Source organism: Dendropsophus ebraccatus, chromosome 5 (genome assembly GCF_027789765.1).
Source record: "Dendropsophus ebraccatus isolate aDenEbr1 chromosome 5, aDenEbr1.pat, whole genome shotgun sequence".
Lineage (NCBI taxonomy): Eukaryota > Metazoa > Chordata > Amphibia > Anura > Hylidae > Dendropsophus > Dendropsophus ebraccatus.
The window spans coordinates 58,756,849-58,782,726 of record NC_091458.1 but is presented as its reverse complement, the minus strand read 5'-3'; the positions used below and the strand labels follow the sequence as shown (position 1 = coordinate 58,782,726).

General features: G+C 40.8%; 1 protein-coding gene across 2 annotated transcripts in view; it reads right to left on the bottom strand.

Annotated features, from left to right (window-relative positions):
• Window positions 1–1,934: 1,934 nt before the first annotated feature.
• The window catches only part of LOC138792631 (ATP-dependent 6-phosphofructokinase, muscle type), a 61,551-nt gene continuing 37,607 nt past the window's right edge, over window positions 1,935–25,878 (bottom strand). For both annotated transcript variants that reach the window (XM_069970275.1, XM_069970274.1), the window contains exons 9-24: window positions 25,429–25,537; window positions 25,169–25,264; window positions 23,828–23,920; window positions 23,312–23,437; window positions 21,900–21,964; window positions 18,740–18,803; window positions 18,156–18,302; window positions 17,253–17,323; window positions 15,608–15,695; window positions 14,832–14,984; window positions 13,146–13,310; window positions 12,111–12,172; window positions 5,766–5,877; window positions 4,517–4,616; window positions 4,332–4,437; window positions 1,935–2,950 (exon numbers count right to left, since the gene is read on the bottom strand). In XM_069970275.1, the coding sequence (XP_069826376.1) occupies window positions 2,806–2,950; window positions 4,332–4,437; window positions 4,517–4,616; window positions 5,766–5,877; window positions 12,111–12,172; window positions 13,146–13,310; window positions 14,832–14,984; window positions 15,608–15,695; window positions 17,253–17,323; window positions 18,156–18,302; window positions 18,740–18,803; window positions 21,900–21,964; window positions 23,312–23,437; window positions 23,828–23,920; window positions 25,169–25,264; window positions 25,429–25,537 (1,702 nt within the window). In that variant the 3' untranslated portion in view covers window positions 1,935–2,805. The remainder of the gene's footprint in view (window positions 2,951–4,331; window positions 4,438–4,516; window positions 4,617–5,765; window positions 5,878–12,110; window positions 12,173–13,145; window positions 13,311–14,831; window positions 14,985–15,607; window positions 15,696–17,252; window positions 17,324–18,155; window positions 18,303–18,739; window positions 18,804–21,899; window positions 21,965–23,311; window positions 23,438–23,827; window positions 23,921–25,168; window positions 25,265–25,428; window positions 25,538–25,878) is intronic.

Here is a 25,878-nt window from a genome sequence, read left to right as displayed (position 1 = left end):
TGAAAATATAATATTATGGATCCTGTATGTTGACCAGCATAAATATATATGACAGGGTAAAACTTGCTCAAGTTAAAGGCCTTAATCACACGTTAATTATTGTTTTTTTTAAGTCCCTAGTGTCCTCCTGCACACTCCGGATTGGGCATTCGTATTTCCGTGAATCTGTTTTTTGTACGGTTTGCTTTACTGTGATACAGTTCTGTTAATTAATTAGTTAATTCTCTGTTTGCAAGCACATGTGCTTCTGCAGCTCCTTCTTCCTGGTTGTGGTTGCTTAGAAACACAACCTTATGACCTATGAGTCATCCGTATATTTTTACGGAAACACGGATGCCAAACAGGTTACAATCCATAAAAAATAGCGGATCCCATTGATTTCTATGAGAGGATCTGTAAAAAAAATCTGGGTCTACACTAGGACATGTCCTTTTTTTCAGCACTGGTTTGCATCCTTGTAATCTACTGATAGTGTAATTAGTCCAATAGAAATCAATGTGCACTTACTCAAATACGGATCTGAAAATTATGGGATGTGCGAATAAGGCCAAAATCCTTTTACTCTCTTCAGCCATCCGTGGCCACAAACAAGTGCCCATTTACAGTGGCTTTTCAGGACACAATTAATTGTGTGGCTATTAACATTCACTGTTATCAGCCGCACATAATCTTGTTTACACAGAGAGATGTGCAGCCAGTAGGGATAAATTTAAATGCAAATGGATGCAGCCCCCGGATGGCCAAAGACTGACTAATGTAAAAGGATTAAAAACTTCAGTGTGCTTTTGCTTGATTTACCCATGACGAAATTTGTGTAGTTCTTTCATTTTCAGTGTGGTATTGTCTCAGCAGCTTCCCAGCTCTTCCCTCTCCGCAGAGACAACGCATCATCTGTCTCAAGGGGCTTGGTTGGATCTTAGCTCAGAGCTCAACCCCTGAGTAATGTCTTAACTTCTGACCAGCCCCTACAGCCTGCCTACATCAACATCTTTTTGTCATACACACTACTCACAGAGTAAGACGTGTCTGGTGACAACAGTAGCTGATGCAAAGGGCTCTCATTGACCTCTGGGAGGGACCAGTGGGCCTTTTCACTGATTAAAGTTGATTCAGGCAAAGCAAAAATGATGGCCGCAAAGAATGTTGGAGAAGTCCACATAACCACACAAAACATAGTATTTTTGTTCTTTAAGAACTGGTACAGAGAGATAAGCAATAATATATTCTACTGCAGTATAATTTTTTTTTCTTTTTACCTTATGTCGCAATACCCTTTACGTGAACTCCCTTTAAAGTTACTTATTTTTTATACAACCTATATCACACCTTGCCCATTATAAAAATATACTGAACTGCATCCAGAGGAAAAAGGATGCAACACTTATAAGAAAGTAAAGCACAGTCACACTACAGATCCTAGATTTAAGCTCCATTTTTGTCCTACTGATGAGGTATAGTATTTGTTAATTCCTACGAAAATACACAGGGGGCCCAACTACAATACTGGAGCACACAGTGGACCTAACTACTATGTGGGTGCACACAGGGAACCTAACTACTATATGGGAGCACACAGTGGGCCTAACTGCTATATGGGAGCACAAAGGAAGCCTAACTACTATATGGGAGCACACAGTGGGCCTAACTACAATATGGGAGCACACAGTGGTCCTAACTACTATATGGGCACACACAGGGGGCCTAACTACTATATGGGAGCACATCGTGGGCCTAACTACTACTATATGGGAGCACACAGGGGGCCTAACTACTATATGGGAGCACACAGAACCGTTAGACATCTGGAAAGTCTAGAGCTTCAAAACAGGACTATAGGTACTGTGTGCTACCATACAGGCTTCATACACAAGATTTTTGTTGTCATGTGCTGTAGCTAAAAAAGCATGCACAGCATTTAATTAACTTGAGAAATGTTTACATGTAATAAATAGCCACTTTTTATTGTTTCTGTCCTAGATTTATTAATACTAAACAAAAATTGCACTCATTATTTATACCCCCCAATAACAGACAGGAAAATTGTATGGCACAGATTTGTTACTACATTCATACAATATATCATGGGTTACTGGTTACACATCAAAGCTGCTGTGATGTATTTTATTTAATTTGGATTAACATGAGCTTCTTATCTACGTACGTGTAATGTGCCATGACCCACAACACTTGTTAATTTTCACAGTAAAGTGAATTTGTGTGTGCTTACAGTTTTATGGGCAATTTTTAAAATAGTCGCTATACAGAGATGCATTTTCATGCTGAACAAAAATACTATAAATATCATGAATGTAACATTAAATACATGAGGCACTCCATTAAAGTGTACCCATCACCTATACACATTGGAGGTGGTCATGGTCAAATCAAAAAATATTCTGCATTGAAAGGGGCCTGTAATGATGGCTATAGACATGGGATATCTCTGCAGAGAATCACATCGACATGAGCTTAGTCTGTCTATATATTTCCAGCTATATAAATAAGGGAGAAAGTAGGGGTAGCTGTCTGCTGAACAGTTATTTGGCCACTAGCTTTTCTGAGGTTGATGGCCACTTTAAGACTGATAGATTGCATGTTTTATATAAGTAGATAGCTTCCTAGTTAAAAGCCTATTGAAATAGGTGTCTGTAACAGTGAGGTCTCCTCTGGTTCCTAGCATTGTAATAAGAGACGAGCCTCTTTAACCACATAGACAATACCATGCCTTGTCTCCAGCATGTACAGGTAACAGGTACACTAATTCCTGGTTGTATTCCAGAGGTGTTACATGCATCTTCTGCTAATTTACATGTGAGATTCCCCAGATCTCTTCCTGGTGATGTGTTCCAAATGTGCAGCTTCAGACGTGTCCAGGCTGATGTTGTATTTGGCCAAGATTTTAAGGATGGGGCGAAGTTTCAACCACCACTGTTCCTTGGGAAGACGATGTCTAAAAACAAAAAAATAATATAAATCACAACTAGCATAGCATATGTATTGTATTGCCTTCTCTTTGGTGCAGTCAGACTAGCAATGGTGTTATGTGATTCGTCCTTTATGTCTCAGAAATATGAAGATTTTTTTTAATGTATTTATAAGGGTCCATTTACACAGAAAGATTATCTGACAGATTATCTGCCAAAGATTTTAAGCCAAAGCCAGGAATGGGTTTGAAAAGAGGAGAAATCTCAGGCTTTCCTTTATGACCTGATCTCTGTTGATAGTTATAGGGGGACATGCATTATCGGGCGTACTGATGATTTTCGGCGTAAAGTGCCGATATGCGAATGATTTTATTCGCAAAATATTCGCATATCGGCACTTCGCGCTGAGTACGCCAGGGGGGCGGGGAGGTGGTGTGGAGGGGAGCGCGGACTCAGAGTCTGCGCGATTTATAATTTTTTCTACTCAAAGATACACCGAAAACCTACTCCACCTTTCAGGTGGCGTAGGTTTTCGGCTGTGCGCACCGACGCGCACGGGATTTATGTAGAGGCAGTCCGCCGGAGATGCGGGGACATTTATAAGTCCCCCATAGTCTCTGTTATAGTCGAGCATGGTTGAGCAGGCACTTTTTCTGTGTTCGAGCGGAGAAAAGTCAGCTGACATTGGGAACTGATAGTTAGATATAAGCAGTGAGTAAGTACATTCTATTGTATTTTTTTTCTTGACTATCTGAGTAGTTATAAAAGTATAAATAATTTTCTGAAATACTCCTTTAAATAATCCCACCCCTGAGAATTTTTATTTCTTTAAATATTGTTCCTTTTTCTAAATGCAGTGTATTGTCCCTAACATTATTTGCAGTTGCCCAGTTGCAGTTACTTTTTTATGGATTCTTTTGCTTTACTATATGGGTCTTTCTCGAGATCTAATGTAGTCAGGGACAAAGGATTAAGAAAGTCAAACAGAAAAAAACATTTTCACAAAAGACTAGCTTTACAAACACCACATACAGGCATCATGTTCGACAAACATCTTTGAAATATACCACCAAATGTATGCCTATACAGGTGCATATGTCTGCTGTTGACTCTTGTGTGGTTATTCTTAGCTCTTGTAGACAGCTGTGTTGACAACTACACCTTGCAATACAGGTGAGCCACGATATACCAACATACCAACCAGGTCATTCTTTCAGCATATATTCGGTTTACAGACTATAGTCTATAGCAGTGTTAGATGTTGCACACCTAGTGCTTGAACATAAAATGAATTCAGCCTTGTTAATTCTACCTAGCTGTTAATGTCCCTGAAATGCTTCCAGGATTACTGACAGCTAGGGTATTTCATACATTACAATCTTATGATACAGTTGTAAGAAAACATACTCAAAATCAGTTTCACTCTTCAGGTCCACCAGTGGCTGGAATACAAGACTTCTCTTGCGCATTCCCAGCAAGCAGGCTGACTCAGCAGTATTGGCAAATATACGACCTGTAACAGAGGACGGTATGTGAGCACAGTAAGTAAACTGAGAGAGAATAACTAATGTGTAATTCAGAGAGAAGCATACCATGTCTGGAAGACTCCTTCACTTTACCAGTCATCCACAGTACAGCTTTTGCACCCATTTTTGTGCCAAAGTTCCTATCAAATGGTGTAGGGGTACCCCCCTGAAAGATAAGGGGAATAACATTTACAGAATTTCATGCCTGTTGCAGTTATATGGGTTCTATGCAAGAAAGAAGAAAAAAAGAAATGCTATAGGCACCTTCAAAAAGCATTTTTACTTTTTTTTTTCTTTGTAGGTATTATGGTGCAAAAAAAACCCCTTAACTTTCTTATTTAAAAAAAAAAAAAAAAAAGTTTTGTTTATATTCTGCAGCTTCTGTTTTTTTCAGTTGTGTCCATCACAGAAGGGACTCTCTGGAGGGCTTATTAACAACCCATCTATTTGTCAGCTTCTAAGCTGATTTATGACCAGAAGAAAGTGGACCATCAGGAGAGGAGAGGAAGGCTGATAGAAGCCCAGTACAGAATTGCTTCTCTGACTGACTTTACTGAAAATAGAAGTACAGAACATATATAAAGACTTATGAAGAAAGTGTTTTATTTTATAATATGTATAAATAAAGAATAAAAAAAGGTGTCCATAGTCCTTATGTCTTTATTTGTATCGTTCCTAGTAGCAAAATGTCCATGTAGAGACTATAATGTTTACAAGACACTGCGCATTATCAAGCATATTTGTATTAGTTCTGTTGCAGACATACATTTTCAGCTCTGTGTGTTAAGGTCGTATTACAGAGCACGATAATGAGGGGAAGCGAGCGCCAACCTGTCAGGTCAGTGCTCGCCTCCCCCTCATAGTTTATTTAACAGTATGGATGCAATGGGTTAGGTTCCTATTGAGGAAAGTGTAGTACATATAACAATCTGACAGACAACTTTAAGAAACCTCATCTGTGCGGAGCAACTACCCCTTTAAATGTAAGATGTGGTTATAACAGTACATTACTACTTGTTTGAAATTAGGATTATTAAAGGTATGCACCCACATTCAGAATTCACATGTATCCATGGCCACATCTGACACTTTTTATGCGGAATGTGCAAGAAGAATGAACATACTCATTCTGCTCATGGTTTAATATTTTCCAAAGTGCACAGACAAATCTGTAGATCTGTGCATACGCATGCGTGTGTATAAGCATCAAAATCCTCTCCTGAACATATAAATGTCAAACTGATCTGTAAGCAGATGCCATATTACTTGTTAGTGTATTCACCATTTAGGTTACACTCCATTGCAACCTTCTTACCTGTTGCATGTGACCGAGAACATTTTTCCTACAGTCAAAGATGCCTTTTCCTTCCTCTGAGTATAAATTAAATATAAAATCGGTGGTGTAATTTTCATTACTCTTTTCATTCCTTAAGTGACAAAAACAAAGTTTAACATTTCTTACAAGAAGATCTATTCAGTACGCTATTGACAAAATATAGCAAGGAGCATAAAATTGCATTGTCTAGGACCCTAAAGGTGGTTAGTATAGCAGACACTTCTAATGGCAGGACAGGTGGGCACAGTGTGCTCTGGCATATACAGTGGGGAAAAAAAAAAGTATTTAGTCAGTCACCAATAGTGCAAGTTCTCCCACTTAAAAAGATGAGAGGTGTCTGTAATTTACATCATCGGTAGACATCAACTATGAGACAAAGTGAGAAAACAAATCCCGAAAATCACATTGTCTAATTTTGTAAGAATTTATTTGCAAATTATGGTGGAAAATAAGTTTTTGGTCACCTACAAACAATCAAGATTTCTGGCTCTCACAGACCTGTAACTTCTTCTTTAAGAGTCTTCCCTTTCCTCCACTCATTACCTGCAGTAATGGCACCTGTTTAAACTTGTTATCAGTATAAAAAGACACCTGTGCACACCCTCAAACAGTAAGACTCCAAACTCCACTATGGTGAAGACCAAAGAGCTGTCAATAGACACCAGAAACAAAATTGTAGCCCTGCACCAGGCTGGAAAGACTGAATCTGCAATAGGCAACCAGCTTGGAGTGAAGAAATCAACTGTGGGAGCAATAATTAGAAAATGGAAGACATACAAGACCACTGATAATCTCCCTTGATCTGGGGCTCCACACAAAATCTCACCCCGTGGGGTCAAAATGATCACGAGAACGGTGAGAAAAAATCCCAGAACCACGTGGGGGGTCCTAGTGAATGAACTGCAGAGAGCTGGGACCAATGTAACAAAGCCTACCATCAGTAAGACACTACGCCGCCAGGGACTCCGCCAGACGTGTCCCACTGCTTAAGCCAGTACATGTTCGGGCCCGTCTGAAGTTCGCTAGAGAGCATTTGGATGATCCAGAAGAGTATTGGGAGAATGTCCTATGGTCAAAGTGGAACTGTTTGGTAGAAACAAAACTTGTCGTGTTTGGAGGAAAAAGAATACTGAGTTGCATCCATCAAACAACCATACCTACTGTAAAGCATGGGGGTGGAAACATCATGCTTTGGGGCTGTTTCTCTGCAAAGGGGCCAGGACGACTGATCCGGGTACATGAAAGAATGAATGGGGCCATGTATCGTGAGATTTTGAGTGCAAACCTTCTTCCATCAGCAAGGGCATTGAAGATGAAATATGGCTCGGTCTTTCAACATGACAATGATCCAAAGCACACCGCCAGGGCATCGAAGGAGTGGCTTCGTAAGAAGCATTTCAAGGTCCTGGGGTGGCCTAGACAGTCTCCAGATCTCAACCCTATAGAAAACCTTTGAAGGGAGTTGAAAGTCTGTGTTGCCAAGCGACAGCCCAAAAACATCACTGCTCTAGAGGAGATCTGCATGGAGGAATGGGCCAACATACCAACAACAGTGTGTGCCAACCTTGTGAAGACTTACAGAAAACGTTTGACCTCTGTCACTGCCAACAAAGGATATATAACAAAGTATTGAGATGAAATTTTGTTACTGACCAAATACTTATTTTCCACCATAATTTGCAAGTACATTTTTACAAAATCAGACAATGTGATTTTCTGGATTTGTTTTCTCATTTTGTCTCCCATAGTTGAGGTCTACATATGGTGTCAATTACAGGCCTATCTCATCTTTTTAAGTGGTGGAACTTGCACTATTGGTGACTGACTAAATACTGTTTCTCCCCACTGTACTTCTCGAAAGAATGTGTGAGGCTTAGAGGACCCTCCAACTCAGGTCTTATAGATTTCTGTATCTACAGTGCCACTTTTACGAAAATAGCACTTTAAAGTGCTATAAAGGATCTTAACCTCTTAAGGACGCATGACGTACCCGTACGTCATGCGCCCGTAAGAGGTGTTTAGAGCGGGGCCGCGCGGCGACCCCGCTATGAACCGCCGCAGTTCCGGGTGCCCCTTGTAGCCCAGGACCACGGGTATTAGCGGGCATGGTCCGATCGCCGTGCCCGCTAATACAGTAATCAGATGCAGCTGTCAAACATGACAGCTGCATCCGATTACTGGATGCAGCATTTCCCTGGTGTCTAGTGGGTGAGATCGCTCCTCCGGGACGTTGTTCCGGAGGAGCGATCTCCGTTACTGAAGCCGGCCGGAGACCGCTCCAAGATGGCGCCGTCCCCGACTCGGCACTCGTTTGTTTTCGGCTGCAGCAGCTGAAAGCAAACGAGTGCCGATCTCATTGATCTTTGCTGTATAACTATACAGCAAAGATCTCAATGAGAGATCAAAGTGTATATACTAGAAGTCCCCCAGGGGGGCTTCTGGTATATGCGTAAAAAAAAAAAAAAGTATTGTTATTAGTAAAAAGCCCCCTCCCCTAATAAAAGTTTGAATCACCCCCCCTTTTCCCAGGTTTTAAATAAAAGTAAATAAATAAATAAACATGTTTGCTATCGCTGCGTGTGTAATTGCCCGAACTATTAAATAATCACATTCCTGATCTCGTACGGTAAACGGCGTAAGCGCAAAAAAATCCCAAAGTGCAAAATTGCGCATTTTTGGTCGCATCAAATCCAGAAAAAATGTAATAAAAAGCGATCAAAAAGTCGTATATGCGCAATCAAGGTATCGATAGAAAGAACACATCATGGCGCAAAAAAATGACACCTAACACAGCCCCATAGACCAAAGGATAAAAGCGTTATAAGCATGGGAATGGAGCGATTTTAAGGAACGTATATTTGTTAACAATAGTTTTACCCCAGGGCGAATGGCGTAAAAACACAATCCCCCAAATAAAAGAAATGCATTTTTTTTTTCAATTTCACCACACTTTGAATTTTTTCCTGGTTTCGCAGTATACTTTATGCAAAAATTCAGCCTGTCATTGCAAAGTACAATTAGTGAAGCAAAAATAAGGGCTCTTGTGGGTTTCTAGGTGGAAAAATGCAAGTGCTATGGCCTTTTAAACACAAGGAGGAAAAAACGAAAACGTAAAGTGGCCCCGTCCTTAAAGGGTTAAAGGGAATGTGTCATCAGAAAATGACCTACTATTTAAATCACTTTTTTATGTTAAACATATTTTTAAAGACTTTTTGGTGGGAAAAAGACTAGAAGAACATATTCCAGTCTGTGTCTTTAACTAGTAAAAACAAACCTACGTCATGCATTCTCTTAACTCGGACATGAAGAGGCATCTGTCAGGCTGTTTCTTATGATGTGGTAGGCAGTGCTCCTGTGAGTACAAGCACCTTGCTTTAATGCTACAGAAGCGGTTATCCATAGTTCCTCTGTCACTTTTCCTCCACTGGATTCTGCCTTCTACTCGACTGTGTCTGACCTAGCTGCTCTAAATCAACAATATATGTGAAATAAAGAAAGTTTGCAATATTCATTATTTTATTTTGTTTTTATCATGCTGTAAAACAAAGCTGAACTTACCAGAAATACCAGGTACCTGGTAATAATATTATTAATTGTGAATCCTGTAGAATTTTTTTTAGCACTAGCAAGGCTTTTCAACTTTAAATTTCCATTCTTTGTTTATGTTTGTGTGTGTTGCTTCTGTCTCTTGCCACTGGGAGGGGTGGGTTCTAATTACCGCTTACCTGTGTTTTGTCATGTGATGTCAATAAGCTGACGTGCTGTTGTAAAGTATGTTTGTTACACGGTTTTAATGTAACACTTGAAAAAGGGATCTGTGCAACCCTGAAATACTTTGTGTCGTTTTTAATAGGTTTTTAGTATTTTTTATGCTGTGGCCGAGACAGGAAATCTGTCTCGGTTTTCTATGAATCCCCATAGAAACCCTCTCCTGCTCTGGACAGTTCCTGTCTCGGCCAGAGATGTCAGCAGAGAGCACTGTGTCAGACTGAAAATAAAACATTTCCTGTAGGACATATAGTAGCTAATAAGTGTGGGAAGACTTGAGATTTTTAAACAGAAGTAAATTACAGATCTATATAACTTTCTGAAACCAGTTGACCGTGAAGAAAAAGATTTTCGCCACAGTACCCCTTTAAGTGATTTTACATTCAACAGATCTGGCAGTGACCATGCCTAGATGTGGACAGTGAATAATTAGCCCAAATTGTCAATTGATTGATTTAGTACCAAACCTTCTCCCATGTCACTTATAAACATGAAAAATAGGACCTAGAACAGACCCCTGTGGCCCACACTTGTAATTAGTCTCTGCTCGGAATATAAACCATTCACTATAAAAGACTCTGATATCTTATCCTTCAGCCAACCACAAATCCACTGAACTATCCAGGGATTAAGTCCAATCTTCACTAACTTTTCGATCAGCTTTTTATGGGGAACTATATCAAAGGCCATATTCAGTTAGCGATACCCACAGCACCACCTTCAACCAGCACTTTTGTGACAGAAATCAATAAGATTAGTCTGGTATGACCTTAGTAAAGCCATGCTAGATTGGGTCTATCATGTTGTTAGTTTTCAGGTGGTAAGTTATGATCTTTTTCTTAACCTCTTAAAGGGAACCTGTCACCCCCCGTGCCGGGGTGACAGGCTCCCGACCCCCTGCTACAGCCCCCTATACTCACCTGATCCCGCTTCTGGATCTGGTCGGGTCACAGAGATCTCAGCCGCTGCAGCCCGGCGTGCGCTGAGAGATGAGTCCCATGCTGATAGAGAATGACGGAGCGCTGGACTCTCCTGTCATTCTCTATGAGCGTTGGACTCATCTCTCAGCGCGTGTGCCGGGAGAGATCTCCGTGACCCGACCGGATCCAAAAGCGGGACCCGGCAGGATCAGGTGAGTATACGGGGCTGTAGTGGGGGGTCGGGAGCCTGTCACCTCGGCACGGGGGGTGACAGGTTCCCTTTAAGGACGGAGCAAATTTTCGTTTTCGTTTTTTCCTCCTGTTTAAAAGGCCATAGCACTTGCATTTTTTCACCTAGAAACCCACATGAGCCCTTATTTTTTGCGCCACGAATTGTACTTTGCAATGGCAGACTTATTTTTTGCATAAAATATGCTGCAAAACCAGAAAAAAATTATATGCGGGGTAAAATTGGAAAAAAAACCTGCAATTCTTTTTCTTTGTTTTTTTTTCGTTTTTACGCCGTTTGTACTATGGAAAAACTGACATGTTAAATATGTTCCTCAAGTCAGTACGATTAAAACGAAATGCAACTTGCTTAACTTTTATATTATTTGATGGCTTTTAAAAAAATAAAACCTTCTACAGCAAAAAAATGTTCGCTCTATTCCCAGCCTTATAGCGCTTTTATCATTTGGTCTATGGGGCTGATTGAGGGGTCATTTTTTGCCCCATAATGTGTTCTTTCTATTGGTACCTTGATTGCGTATATGAGACTTTTTGATCGCTTTTCACTACAATGTTTCTGGATTTGATGCCACCAAAAATGCGCAATTTTTGCACTTTGGCGGGTATTTGCGCTTACGCTGTTTACCTTGCGAGATCAGGAATGTGATAAATTAATAGTTTGCGCGATTACGCACGCGGCGATTCCAAACATGTTTATTTATTTTTTATTTATAAAATGGGAAAAGGGAGGGGATTCTGACTTTTATTAGGGGAGGGGGTTTGTATTTATAAGAACACTTTTTTTTTCACTTTTTTACATTAATTTGAAGTCCCCCTGGGGGACTTCTAATATAGCTACACTTATCCCTCATAGAGATCAGTATAGCTATATAATACAGCACCGATCCATCAGATCGGTGCTCTATTGCTTTGGTCTGCTGCAGACCATTGCAATAGAATAACCAAGCCAGGATCAGCATCATTACGTCGCTGAGGCCCGGCCTGGTAAGACCAAGGGATCACCCCTCTGCGATCGCATCGCGGGGGAGGGGATCCTGCCACTAGACACCAGTGATGGGCTGCATTTAACACTGTTAGATGCAGCTGTCATGTTTAATTAGCGGGAGCGACGATCAGGCCTCTCGCGCTAATAGCCGCGGTCCTGTGTTGCAGATAGCAGTCGGGATCGCGGGAGTTCAGAGCGGGGTCGCGGCGCGGCCCCTCTCTGAACTCCTCTTGCGGGCATATGCCGTTCGGGTACGGTCTATGTCCCTAAGAGGTTAAGAAGTGAGACTATTAAAGATGTTACTAGCCTGTCGTTACTACTACCCTTCTTGTGGATAGGTATAACACTGGACATTCTCCAATCGTCAGGAACATCTCCTGTTAGATTACATAGGTTACATACCGTAAAACTAAACCTCGTTTCACTGTAGTCTTCATCTTTTCTGTCAGATGTTCAACATTTGTCTACAGTAAAAATAAAAAAATATTTTTTTTTCCTTGATCACTAACATAACTTATTTCGATATGGTACAATGTGGAACCAATGCTGATAAAATTTTTGTACACAGATCTTAAAGTGATCCAATCACTACAATTCTGCCGCCAAAGCTACTAGCAGCAACCGATAGGTGTGCTAAAACACTCCCTTACCATGTCTTCTATGTGATCTGTGGTGACGTCTGTCTTTTATTCTGGTGCATGTGGCAAGGAGAGAGACAGGAACTAGTCATCTGGGCTTTGACTAGTCACGGCTCTCTGCCTGTCAGCACACTCTGCAGGATGATTGACAGGAAACTAGGCCTGTTTGACAGGAAAAGCGGCTTCTAACAGGCCTTGTTTCCTGTCAATCCTCTTGCAGAGCGTACTGACAAGAAGAGAGCCGTGACTAGTGACAGCCCAGATGACTAGTTCCCGTCTCTCTCCCTGCCTTGCACACCCGAATAAAGGACTTAATTTTAGCAGATAACATTACCACAGACTACATAGAAGACATGGTAAAGGAGCCTTTTAGCACATCTATCGGCTGCTGCTAGTATCTTTAGCAGCAAATTTGTAGTGATTGGTTCACTTTACGTAAGAGTTTTATTATTTCAGATGACACCTGCCACACAAAGCAATGCAGCACCTCCAGGTGTCATACTTGGATTGTAACGCAAAAACATTGATTTTAACTTTCGGGGTACAGCTGCAGTCCAAAGAAATACAATGAGTTGTAAGCAATCTTGTCGACTGCAGCTGTCACTCAATAGTTTAAATCAATCTTGTAACTGTACAAATAGTCACAGTGTAGCCCCAGCCAAATAGCCACAGTTGTCCAAGCACCCATGAAGAAACCTGGAACAACATACTGGAGGGCATATCACCTGTTATACAGTCTGGCATTTGACAAGCACAGAAAACAGAAAGTGTGTAGAATTTTTTTATGAGCCTTCATTACCTGTAAGTCATGTATGGAAAATGGCTCTTCATAGATGTAAGCAGCATCGGCACCAGCAGCGAAGCCTGCCATGGTGGCTAAGTATCCACAGTATCCTCCCATAGTCTCAATGATGAATACTCTCCTCTTTGTTCCTGCTGCTGACTGCTTAATCCGATCACATGTCTACAGAAAAAATATGATAAATTTATATATACAGTAAAGGGTAAAACATACGCCCCATCTGTATTACACATTTACTTTAATTAGCCATAACATCGAAATCACCTGCCTAATTTTCTGTAGGTCCCTCATCCCCACAAAGTCTGACCTATTGTGGCATACAGACCTCTGACCTGTGGTTTCCGCCATGTTAACACCAGATTTTGTATATTGTGAGGGCTCTATGGATTAACCAGTTTTTTGGGGCACAGCCCACAGATGTCAATCATATTGAGATCTGGCAAATTTGGAGTCCAAATCAGTGCTTTCATCCCTTTATTTTCCTAAATCTAATCCAGGACAAAGTTTTCAGTGTGGCAGAAGGCGTTATCCTGCTTGGCAATAGTGAGGGAGGGGAAGTTAGGAAGCTGACACATATCGAAGTTTCCCTGCAAACCATTTTCCAAAGAATCACAGGGGTCTCCACCAGCTTCTCTTCTTTCTATAGTGCTATCTTATCCCCAGATAAGTAATACACATGCACTGGGCTGTCCACACGATGCAAAAGAAAATGTGATCCTTCAGACCAGGCCACCTTTCCATTCCTACAACGGTTCAGTTCTGATGCTTATATGTCCTCAGTAGGAGCTCATGGCAGTGCCCAGAGGTCAGCATGGGCACTATGACTGGTGTATGCAGCCCCATACACAGCAAGCTGTGATGCACCTTACTATCATTACCAGCAGTAACATCACCAGCAATTCATCCTCCAGTGGGTATTCTTCATGATCAGACAGGTATGCCGAATGCATCAATGAGCCTAGTCCATGACCCTATCACCAGTTCACCTTTTTCTTCCTTAGACCACTATTGGTAGATGCCTAACAATGCATATTGGGAACAAAGGTCTGCTGTATTTGAGATGCTTTGTATAGCTATCACAATCTTTTCCTTGTCCAAGTCACTCGGGATCTTATGCTTGGCTACTTTTTCTGTTTCCAACACTTCAACTTTAGAACCTGACTGATCACATCCTGCCTAAGATATTCTACAAAGTGATAGGTGCCACATTGTGACATATGTCCTGGATAAGTCTGTTGATGTGATAGTTATGTGCAAGAGCTATTCCAATGAGCAGTGATTTCCATGATTTAATAGGCTGAGGTTCTGTATATACAGTGTTCAAGCCTTCTCTTTGAGCTCTGACACACATTGCCGATAGAGTTCCACAACAAAGAAACTTGGCCCTTGGTATACAACACTCTTTTGGCCACCTATCTATGTGTGGTATTAATACTAAATTGTTTTCCAAAAGTGCATCTATCTATCGAGTTACCACTTACTGTGCTGTCTGTCTATTTGTTACCTGAAGCTTGGAAGCCATGCCCGTTGTTGGCATTGTAATGCTACACTCTTGCTAGGTCACTTTCATTGCTAAATGCAATGTGAACAAGTGTCTAGTGCAGCCATTTTTTGCAAAAATAATTTTATAGATGTAAAATAAAAAACACAATAAAGCAGTGCAAGGTGAACACAAATACTTACTGTAGTGATTGTGTTCAGGGCTGTATCGGCCCCAATGCTAAAGTCTGATCCAGGAACATTGTTTGAAACAGTGGCTGGGATAACAACAAGTGGTATACACAGCTCTTCATACTTGGAACGTCCTTCCATCAGCTCCAGGCTGCCCGTAAAGGCCTGCAGGAAACACGCTTTCATTACATAGATGTACATGGACAGGTGGAGACATTCACAAAATGAAATATGGGTCTCGCATCTGCTAGGAAGAATGTCTGAAATATCTATAGCAGCAAAATAGTAGTTGTGGTGTCTGAGAAAGCTAGATACAGAGATAATTGCTTTATCCTAAATTTATGTTTTTGTTTTTTTTTTAAATTATCCTGCTAATATCTGTCATCACCAGGAGAAGCTGTACCAATCCCTTTACAGTGTTTAGGAACCATACATTTTATATCACTGTATTCATTAAATATTTTTCAATTTAAATAAATTTAAAAAATAAAATTACAACCTGCTGGATGTGTTATGTACTCAATCTCCCTGCTCATATCCGTCCTGATGCCTTTGTTTCTCTCATGATGAGCACAAAGGCACAAGGACAGACCAGTGATGAGCCAAGAAAAGTGAATATGCTGTATTCATTTACACCCCTAGCAAGCCGTAATTTACTTTTTATTCAAACTGGAAAATCCCTTAAACTGTATACTGTGACATCACTACACTCACTAACACTGTGCTTGCACTGTCACCATTAGACAGATAGATGGCATTTTATTTTTTAATACAAAATGTAGAATTACCTCAAAACCCCCAATAATGATCAGTCCATGTATATTAAAGCTGCTTATATTTTTACTAATTTCTTCAAGGTACTTCTTAGGCAGCACTCTATAATAACAAGCATAAATGTATTATAGAAAGAGTAAGACAAAGCTTAGATAGTCATTCAACAATATGAACAGATAAACACCAGGGACAATGCAGTCAATTGCAGGTAGATGCTGGGTATTCAATATCCAAACCACAGCTCCCCTAGCTATCCAGTACAGATACAGCAAAAATCATACACTTAGTAATACAAGCCAACTTTATGCAACCATCGCAAATGGGGCCTGCACTACCAAATAATAAACAGAAAGAAGGGGTGCTTCCTAAGACACTCAAACACACAAGATAACCCCCCAAAGAAAAAAAAATGTCTAATATAGGAGCACACCCACAATCAAATACGTCAAAAAACACAATAAAGTTTATTGGACATAAATCAAAAAATACAAAGAAACAGCATACAAAAATGGCAAAGAAAAGCAGATCCCTGCACACTAAAAACACTTAAAATTCCCAAGAAGGGAAAACATGGTGGGACCCACACTGTAGTGGGGGACCCCCGAGCCAGCCAACGGTCATACAATACAGCTCAAATAACCCTCATAAATGATAAAAAAAAAAAACAAATTATATGTGAGCCACAAAAAAACTCTTAATAAATATAAAGTATACAAATATAAGACAACAAAGCAAATACAATGTGTCAAGTGTATAGTGACTACAATATGGGATAACAAACAGTGAAATAGTCAAAAATCATGTCACCAAACAGAGAGGGAGAAGAGCGACTCGTGGCGGCCCATGATGCGACTCGTGGGGGCATCATGGGCCGCCACGAGTCGCTCTTCTCCCTCTCTGTTTGGTGACATGATTTTTGACTGTTTTACTGTTTGTTATCCCATATTATAGTCACTATACACTTGACACATTGTATTTGCTTTGTTGTCTTATATTTGTATACTTTATATTTATTAAGAGTTTGTTTGTGGCTCACATATAATTATTTTTTTTTTTTATCATTTATGAGGGTTATTTGAGCTGTATTGTATGACCGTTGGCTGGCTCGGGGGTCCCCCACTACAGTGTGGGTCCCACCATGTTTTCCCTTCTTGGGAATTTTAAGTGTTTTTAGTGTGCAGGGATCTGCTTTTCTTTGCCATTTTTGTATGCTGTTTCTTTGTATTTTTTGATTTATGTCCAATAAACTTTATTGTGTTTTTTGACGTATTTGATTGTGGGTGTGCTCCTATATTAGACAGTTTCTTTTTTTGGGGGGGTTAACAAGCCAACTTTATTCTATTAAAAAAAAAGCTGTACTGGACTGGTCAGGTGGTCCTGGCGAGATCTGGAAATATATATCACAGCGGCCTGGGGATAAAAGGCTTATTATCAATGTATTATTCCTTCCCTAATCCTAGGTGGAGTTTGATGCCCTAAAAGGGACAGTCCTGCTCACAAACCTCACCCTCCCTGCATTACCCTAGCCCCAGATGGGCATCACTGTTTATTTGTTGTATTTTTAAACACATCAATAAAAGTTATGCTTTAGTTTCTGAGCAGAATATTTTATCTATTTCTGTGAAATATATGCAGATCAAGATTAACATGAAGTCTCACCTTTTAGTACCAAGACGTGATCCGCCTTGTCCTGTCCATCCACCAACACCTGCCCATCCAATTTCTTCAATCTAATTGTATAAAATTGCTGATTATCTATTATTAATTGGAAGTTAATATTTTTAAATTAACAGAACATAAAAAAAACAGTTATCCTAATGCAAATGACGAGCAGTCTCGTGACTGACCAATAGTATATTTGGGTCACAATACCAAATCTAAGTTATTCTTCTATGTATTATCCATTCCAGGTTTGTGTTCCTTAGAGTTTGGATCAATGTACCATTGAGGTCACTAATCATTCATATGTTGTTTGTTTACATGCATCACTGGTCCCTTTTTGTGACTACTATGTGTTGTGAATTAGGAGTCAGTTGAGTGCTGGGTCCTCTCCTAGATATCTCATTAGACATGTAGTCTGCCTCTGTGCACAGTGCCCCCCCCCCCACAAAAAAAAAAAAAAATATATATATTTTTTTTTTTTCTTCCCTATGACTAGAGTGATATGTATAATAATTTTGTGCCATTTATTGCTGGATTAATGGTATTTCTCTGCACTGTATTTAATGGCAAAATTAAACTAAAGAATATTAAAAAAAAACATCATCAAATCTTATTGACCATTTAATTTCACTATTCACTGCTGCCACCTAGTGTTCATCAACTGAGTATGTTCTGCACAGATAAACCAGAATTCCCGTTCAAGGTGCATCTACTTAGTGTACATTTTTAATACCTGTAATATGCCATTTTTATTTTTGCTTTCATAATGTTTTACCTTGCCTACAGATAATCATTACTTACTTACTTATGCCATATGTCAGGCCTAACAGCATCAGGTCCAGCTACAACTACTAGTCCGCAGGTTCCTTTTAAACTATCTAATATAAGCAAAAGATGTACCTGTCCTTTAGCAAGGCCCTCAAATCCATCATGGACAGCAAACATTCTGTGCCCTTGGATAATGCCAATCCTGACAGTGGATCTCACAGCAGCATTCATGCCAGCTGCAGGGGCTCCGACATTCAGCACGGCAAGGTTATATCCACTCTATAGGCAGTAAAGAAAAAAAAATTACTGACCTTAAAAATAGACAAAATTTACATTGGACCCGCATTTTGTTCAAGTGTAACTATCATCTTTCGTTGGCGGCAGGATACACTGTCAAAATCCTGCCACCGTGCTCCCTGTGCAGCCGCACAGCGAAGACAAAGTTTCTCTAGCAGTGCTGTTGTAGACAATGCAATCAATGGCGCTGCCGGAAGAATTCCGTCTCCGTTGTGAACCTGCACAGGGAGCGCAGTGGCAGGATTTTGACAGCATAACTTGCCACCAGCAAAAGATGGGAGTTACACTTTAAAAACAATTGCTACAGAATACTGGAAACTCCACAACATGGCTCATATTGCGCCCTAATAATGTTTTTTATGGATCCATCACAATCTCAGTCACCAATGTTACAACAACACATTAAGAACAGTGCAGACCTTAGTAGAAGGTGGTCTTATGTGAGCCAGGGTCCTGTACACATTCCAGTTGTTTTCAAAGCTCCTGTAAAAACAAGTTCCATTTATGTATGTGCATAAAACTAATCTTTCTCAACAGAAACTACACATTTATTCAACATTGTCTATATATACAGGAAATACAATATCTTGCATATTTCTAATAACCATTGTTAATGTTTTTGCCTATTGTTAGGCCTGATGTGTAGATGTTGCTGATAGAACTTATTATAGCTTTGTGTTTAGCCCTGTTTTCACCTGTACATCTGCCCGGGTCAGTATGACTGATAACACAAGTACATGTGTTTATACAAAGTACAGAAGCATCTAACCTGCTGATATCTCCCTATAGCACACAGTGTGCTGGGAATGTATGTCATTTTCCTACCTTAAAGGGGTTGTCCAGCGGAAAAAAAAATTCTTTTAGATAAACTAGTTTTAGAGAGGTATGTAGATTTGTAACTTACTTCTATTTGAAAAACTCAAGTCTTCCCATACTTATTAGCTATAATATATCCTGCAGGAAGTGTTATTTTATTTACATTCAGAAACAGTGCTCTCTGCTGCCACCTCTGTCCGAGACAGGAACTGTCCAGAGCAGTAGCAAATCCCCATGGAAAACCTCTCCTGCTCAGGAGAGTTCCTGTCTCCGCCAGAGATGTCAGCAAAGAGCACTATGGATGAATGTAAATAAAACAACAACACTTCCGCAGGATATAGATTAGGTTATAAGTATGGGAAGACTTGAGATTTTTAACCCTTAGAGGACCTGGTCAATTTCAATTTTTGCTTTTTTTCCTCCTTGTGCTTAAAAGGCCATAGCACTGGCATTTTTTTTACCTAGAAACTCACATGAGCCCTTATATTTTGCGCCACTAATTGTACTTTGCAATGACAGACTGAATTTGTTCATAAAGTACACTGCAAAACCAGGAAAAAATTAAATGTGTGATGAAATTGAAAAAAAAAAAAAAAAACAACTTTTTTTTATTTGGAGGGTTTTTGTTTTTACGCCGTTCGCCCTGGGGTAAAACTTGTTATATATGTTTCTCAAGTCGTTACGATTACAATGATATGTAACATGTATAACTTTTATTTTAACTGATGGCTTGTAAAAAATTCAAACCATTGTTAACAAATATATGTTTTATTACCAGGCTTATAACACATTTATCCTTTGGTCTATGTGGGTATGTGAGGTGTCATTTTTTGCGCCATGATGTGTTCTTTCTATTGATACCTTGATTGCGCATATGCGACTTTTTGATCGCTTTTTATTACAATTTTTCTGGATTTGATGCGACTAAAGATGCGCAATTTTGCACTTTGGGATTTTTTTTGCGCTTAAGCAGTTTACAGTGCGAAATCAGGAATGTGATAAATTAATAATTTGGGTGATTAAGCACGCGGCGATACAAAATATGTTTTTTTATTCATTTATTTTTATTTATAACATGGGAAAAGGGGGGTGATTCAAACTTTTATTAGGGGAGGGGGCTTTTTATCATTTATAATAAGGGGGGGGGTTGTGGCGATCCCCCCACTAGACACCAGGGAATTGGCTGCAAGTAGTTATCAGAAGCAGCTGTCAACTTTGACAGCTGTACCTACATGCTTAATTAGCGGGCACGGCCATAAGACCGTGCCCACTAATAGCCGCGGTCCCGGGCTACAAGCGGCACCCGGGACCACAGCGGTTTAGAGCGGGGCCATTGCGGCCGCTCTGAACACCCCTAGGTGGCCCAGGACGTAACCTGTATGGTAGGGGTTAAATAGAAGTAAATTCCAAATCTATATAACTTTCTGACACCAGTTGATTTGAAAGAAAAATTTTTCACTGGATAACCCCCCTTAAGCCTCAGTGCAGTTTTCAGGAAGTGTTGTTTATTTAATAAACTAATGAGGTGGTGTGGTGCGCAGGGGATAGGACCACTCCCAGTGCACTTCCTAATGAATATCGGGGCAGCGTTCTGCAGTGACATCAGTTCATTATGAGAGCAGGCTGCTGCAGATTGGTGCACTCTGAGGTTGATTGTCCCGTCCCCAGGGCACCAAACTACCTAAATTTCCCCTTTAATATCTGCCATCACTGGATCCAGTCAGTGTTGGTGGATTGTAATGTAAAACCAGCCTAATATTTACATTGCCTATTCATATATTATGTTTTTTACCTACATAAAAACATACTAGGATAAATGAAAAACTGAAAATATGATAAAGAAAATGTCACCAGGAAGCAGCAGAGACTGGAACAGTTAGCTGTGCAGGTTGAGGTATACCTTCTTTTTTTTATAACCAGGGCTGTGGAGTTGGAGTCAGAGCTAGTTTTGGCTGGAGTTAGAGTCGGAAAAAATGTACCGACTCAGACTCCAGCTTTAAAAAAAAGTTTAGAACGATTTAAAATTGAGTTTTGATATGAATTTTATAAGTTTTGCTGCAGCAGGCTGTGTGTGTGTGTGTGTGTGTGTGTGTGCGCTATGGCTGCAGCAGGCTGTGTGTGTGTGTGTGTGTGTGTGTGCGCTATGGCTTGCCCCCACACCCAAAGTGACCCCTCTATATCACTATGGCTGACCCCTCTATATCACTATGTGTAACCCACTCTATATCACTATGGCTGACCTCTATATTACAGGTATCTGTGTTTCTGTGTGTATGGTGAATATTTACTTTAAAACTAAAAGACCACCTGCTCCTTCTAGTCTAGTTGTGAGTTGTTCAGGACATGGAGGCTGGAGACTGGCTGCATCCACTGCACACACAGGAGAATCTGCTTTATATGTTTCCTTATTCCCTCAGAAGTCGCCCCAGGATCATGTAGGACATTAGGGAGAAGCTGCTGAGCCAGTGTGATAAATAACTCCCCTGGTATATGACTGGCCATTTATGAACGAGCAGGAGTCGGAGTCGGTCCTGATAAAATTCAGGAGTCAGAGTCGGAGCTGCGGCTTACCGACTCCACAGCCCTGTTTATAACCATGCCATCCTAAGCCTTTTTTATACCCAGAGAATCCCTTTAACCTAGCTTCAGGCTACAATATGCAGACTGTAGATGGATCATGTCTGCTCTACAGCTCTTAAAATAAAAAGGTGAATGTAATGTTTGATGACTTTATACACTGTAAAATGATTCACCAACACACACCTTCCTCTCAGTTTAGTGGCATCATCAAATCTCTTCTCATTCATAGCTTGTGTCACTTCCTTGGTCTGATAAGAAGAAAGCAATTTTATATTATAACCATTACATTTATAGGCAAAGTGGAAATGCATGTTGAGATTATATATAATTCTTGATTAACGGTTCTGACAATTCTGAAAGATGGTGGACACTTACACAATACTTTTTTTTTTGCTCCAATGCATCCAAAATAAAGAAGCAACTTTGCAAAATCTTAATAAAAATACACTCGCTTTTAGTGTACAAAGCCCCTACGCAGACCCGGTGTAGTCTGATGCAGCAGTTAGGTTACAAATAAGAGGGGGCATAAGGACTGGAGCAATACATGCCTGATTAGATTTTACATGATAGAAGAAGTAGAAAGAGTAAAATTCTCTATCCTTATGCTAAGTTTACACGAGGCGATTATTGGCCCGATCGTACGATTAACGATTTCGAAGTAACGATTTTTTTTATAACGATCAGCGTTTAGACGGTATGATATATCGTACAGAAATTTCGCTATGCGATCGTTTTGCGATCGCTTAAGCCTATCTCACACATAGGTAAAATCAGTGAACGACTGTTTACACGGAACGATTGGCGAATTTTTTGCGATCGGCGAACGACGATTTATGAACATGTTAAAAGATCAAAATGAACGATTTTTCGATCGTTCGCCGCGTTTACACGTACGATTATCGTTCGAATTCGATCATTATCGCGAAAATTCGCCCGATAATTGTTTCGTGTAAACGTAGCATTAGGGTACTATTACACGGAACGATAATCGGACGAATTGGCCCGATTCGGCCGATTATCGCTCCGTGTAATAAATGCAACGATCAGCCGATGACAACGATCATCAGCTGATCGTTGATATAGGTTAGACCCTATTTTTGTCAGGCGCCGACCGCGCACCGCTACGTGTAATAGCGGTGCGTGGCCGGCGACTAACGATATACATTACCCATCCACGTTCCAAGGCTGCTCCTGCCGTCCTCTTCTCCCGGGGTCCCGCGCGCGCTCTAGCTTCACAGCGGCCTGTCAGCTGATAGGCCGCTCAGCCAATCACAGGCCGCGGCGGTCCCGGCCTGTGATTGGCTGAGCGGCCTACCAGCCGACAGGCCGCTGTGAAGCGCGTATGGGACCCCGGGAGAAGCGGACAGCAGGAGCAGCCCTGGAACGTGGATGGGTAATGTATGCCAGTTTAGCAAGGGCTGCATGGACATCGGTAACGATGTCCTTGCAGCTCTTGTCAAACGATTATCAGGCCGTGTAATAGGCCCAGTAAACGAGCAACGATCTAGCAGATCGGCGCTCGTTTACAGGTATTATCGGGCCCTACTCGGCCCGTGTAATACCACCCTTAGAATATACAGAGAGTGTCATCTTACCACTTGAACACATTCCATTAAGGGCAGACGGATTGCTTGATTCCCAGACAGGCTGACCACGCAAGCTGGTGTGTCTGGTGTTCCCTCTAACAAGGCCATGACAGCTTCAACACCCATTCTACTTCCCTAGATAAAAAATACAGTCAATTATTTGTTGAACATCACTATAATACACTGCTAATATATAGAGCATTCCTTGCTTTCCTTGTCATCTGCCATTGAAAACACTTGACATACTTGTCAACAGATTTATCCACATCATTGCTGTACAGGATGCAGAATCACTACGGCAAGTCGTGAATATCTATTGAGCTAGCAAGGAACGCTGGGAGGCTCTATACACAAACCAGGTGCTGCTTTTTTGTTACAATTATTCATGCCTGAAAAGACACTGCTCATGCTGTCAAGATAAACTGAATCATTTTGCAGATTTTCAAGATGAGACAGTACCAATGTGGAGCCAATAATCCCCAACCTATTCCATATACACCTTTTTCCCCCTAGAAAAATTCTTACCAAAATTCTATCAAAGGCTGAAGGTGTCCCACCACGCTGGACATGTCCGAGGACGGTGACTCTTGTATCATAGCCAAGGCGCTTTACAACTAGCTGTTAATAAAAGTCAAAACAGTCATACATGAACACTGCAATATCACTATTGTTAAGCAACCAAACCGCAGTTACTGTAGGTACAAGGTGCTGTTCCCAGAAACCTCTTTATTCCTTACACTAGAAATCCTACTAATGTGTTACACTTACTATGTAATAAGCCAGTTGGTAGGTAGTCACTGTAACACATATCTATTCTGTGATATAACTATGGTATCCCAAATCTGTATATTGTGGTCTGTCACTTTACAAGACCCTGCTTTGCATTGACAGCTTTTTCATGGGGTCCCAACAGCAGGACAACCTGGGATCAGTTTAGTTCTGTGCTATTTGCAAACATGTAAAATTCATAATGTAGATATATGTTCCGTAGCATTTGTAGGTTGTGAGTGTAATGCAGAGATTGATGAGATACATTGGCTATTAATATGGTTTTATAATCTTAAACATCTATAGAACGTCCAGAGGATATGACATTCATTGCAGATAGATGCAAAGCCTTAGGGTCCTATTCCACGGCCCCAGCAGGGCCCGATCAACGATGTAAATGAGCTTGTTTACTGGGCCTATTCCACGGCCCGACAATCGTTTAGCGAGGGCTGCAAGGTCATTGTTACCGATGTCCTTGCAGCCCTTGTTTCGGTTTCGGCCAGTGATTGGCTGAGCGGTCTGTCAGCTCAGACAGGCCGTTCCGCTATTCCACATAGCGATGCACGGGTGGCGACCGATGATTTTAGGTTTGAACCTAATTGAACGATCAGCCGATGACATTGATTATCGGCTGATCGTTCTCTCTATTCCATGGAGCGATAATCGGGAATTAGGGACCTGTACCTATGTTCACAAGGAGCTTTCCCCAAAATAATGCTGGCTGGTAAAGCAGCCTCTAGAAACCATACTCCAACAATGAATGAAGAGAGAGGTGCCTGGCAACAGTCAAATTCATTATTATACCCTGTTTCCGTAACTTCTATGAAACTTGTGGAAATGATGGAACACAGTGAAAAGTTATTTTCTGTAATCCTGGCCACCCCTCCATAAATTTTCTCCCTAGATGTGGCAGCTAGCAGCTGCCTTACCCGATGTAAGATTGTTTGGGGACCCCTTTTCTGGGGAGAGGTGTGGGTCTCATAGATATACCATAAGTGAGAGCCACATGTAGACACCACTGGTGTAGCCAATATATTTTAAAAAAATATATAAAGGACATTAGTACATAACAGAATTCATTTCAGTAGTACTACTTACAGCCTTAACATCCTCTGAAGTGATAGGTTTTCCATTGAGGTCAATTGCTCCTTCAGCAACAATTATAATATTCAGTCTTGATCCACGGCCTCTAGTCTAAAAATAAAAGTGTCATTACCACATTGACAAAGCTTGGCAAATGGTTTTAAAACACTCGGCATGGGGTAATGATTTTGATTATACACAATGTCTTCTTTTACATAATTTATTATATTTAGTAACCTATAACAAAACCCTGATAGAAAAGGCTTTTCAGATACCTCACTCAGCCTTCTGCAAAGATGTTCTTCCCAGTTTTCTTCTGGTGGGGATTCTGGAATGAAAACCCAGTCTGCTCCACACGCGAGTGCAGTTACCAGGGCCAAGTAGCTAGAAGACGTCAGATGAAAGAGCTGTAAATGGTTTATCCCTACACAGTGTTACAAGACAGAGAATGTGTTTATATGTAAAGATTTGTGGTTGATAAAAGTCAAAAAGCAGACAGCCCTCCACCATATCCACTAGCAGCGTGCAACCTGCAGTGTGAACAGAGTCATAGATGTGCTGCCAAATTTTCCTTTTTTTTCTGTTGAATGTGGGGGGGTGGCTACCTCCTGTTGGCTTGCACTCCGCCCATGTCCCATGGGTGCTATGATTTGGCTCCTATCTGCCTAGTTGTAGGCTTATTAAAGCCGGGAGAGGCCATTGCTAGTGTGAAAATGCTAGAGTAG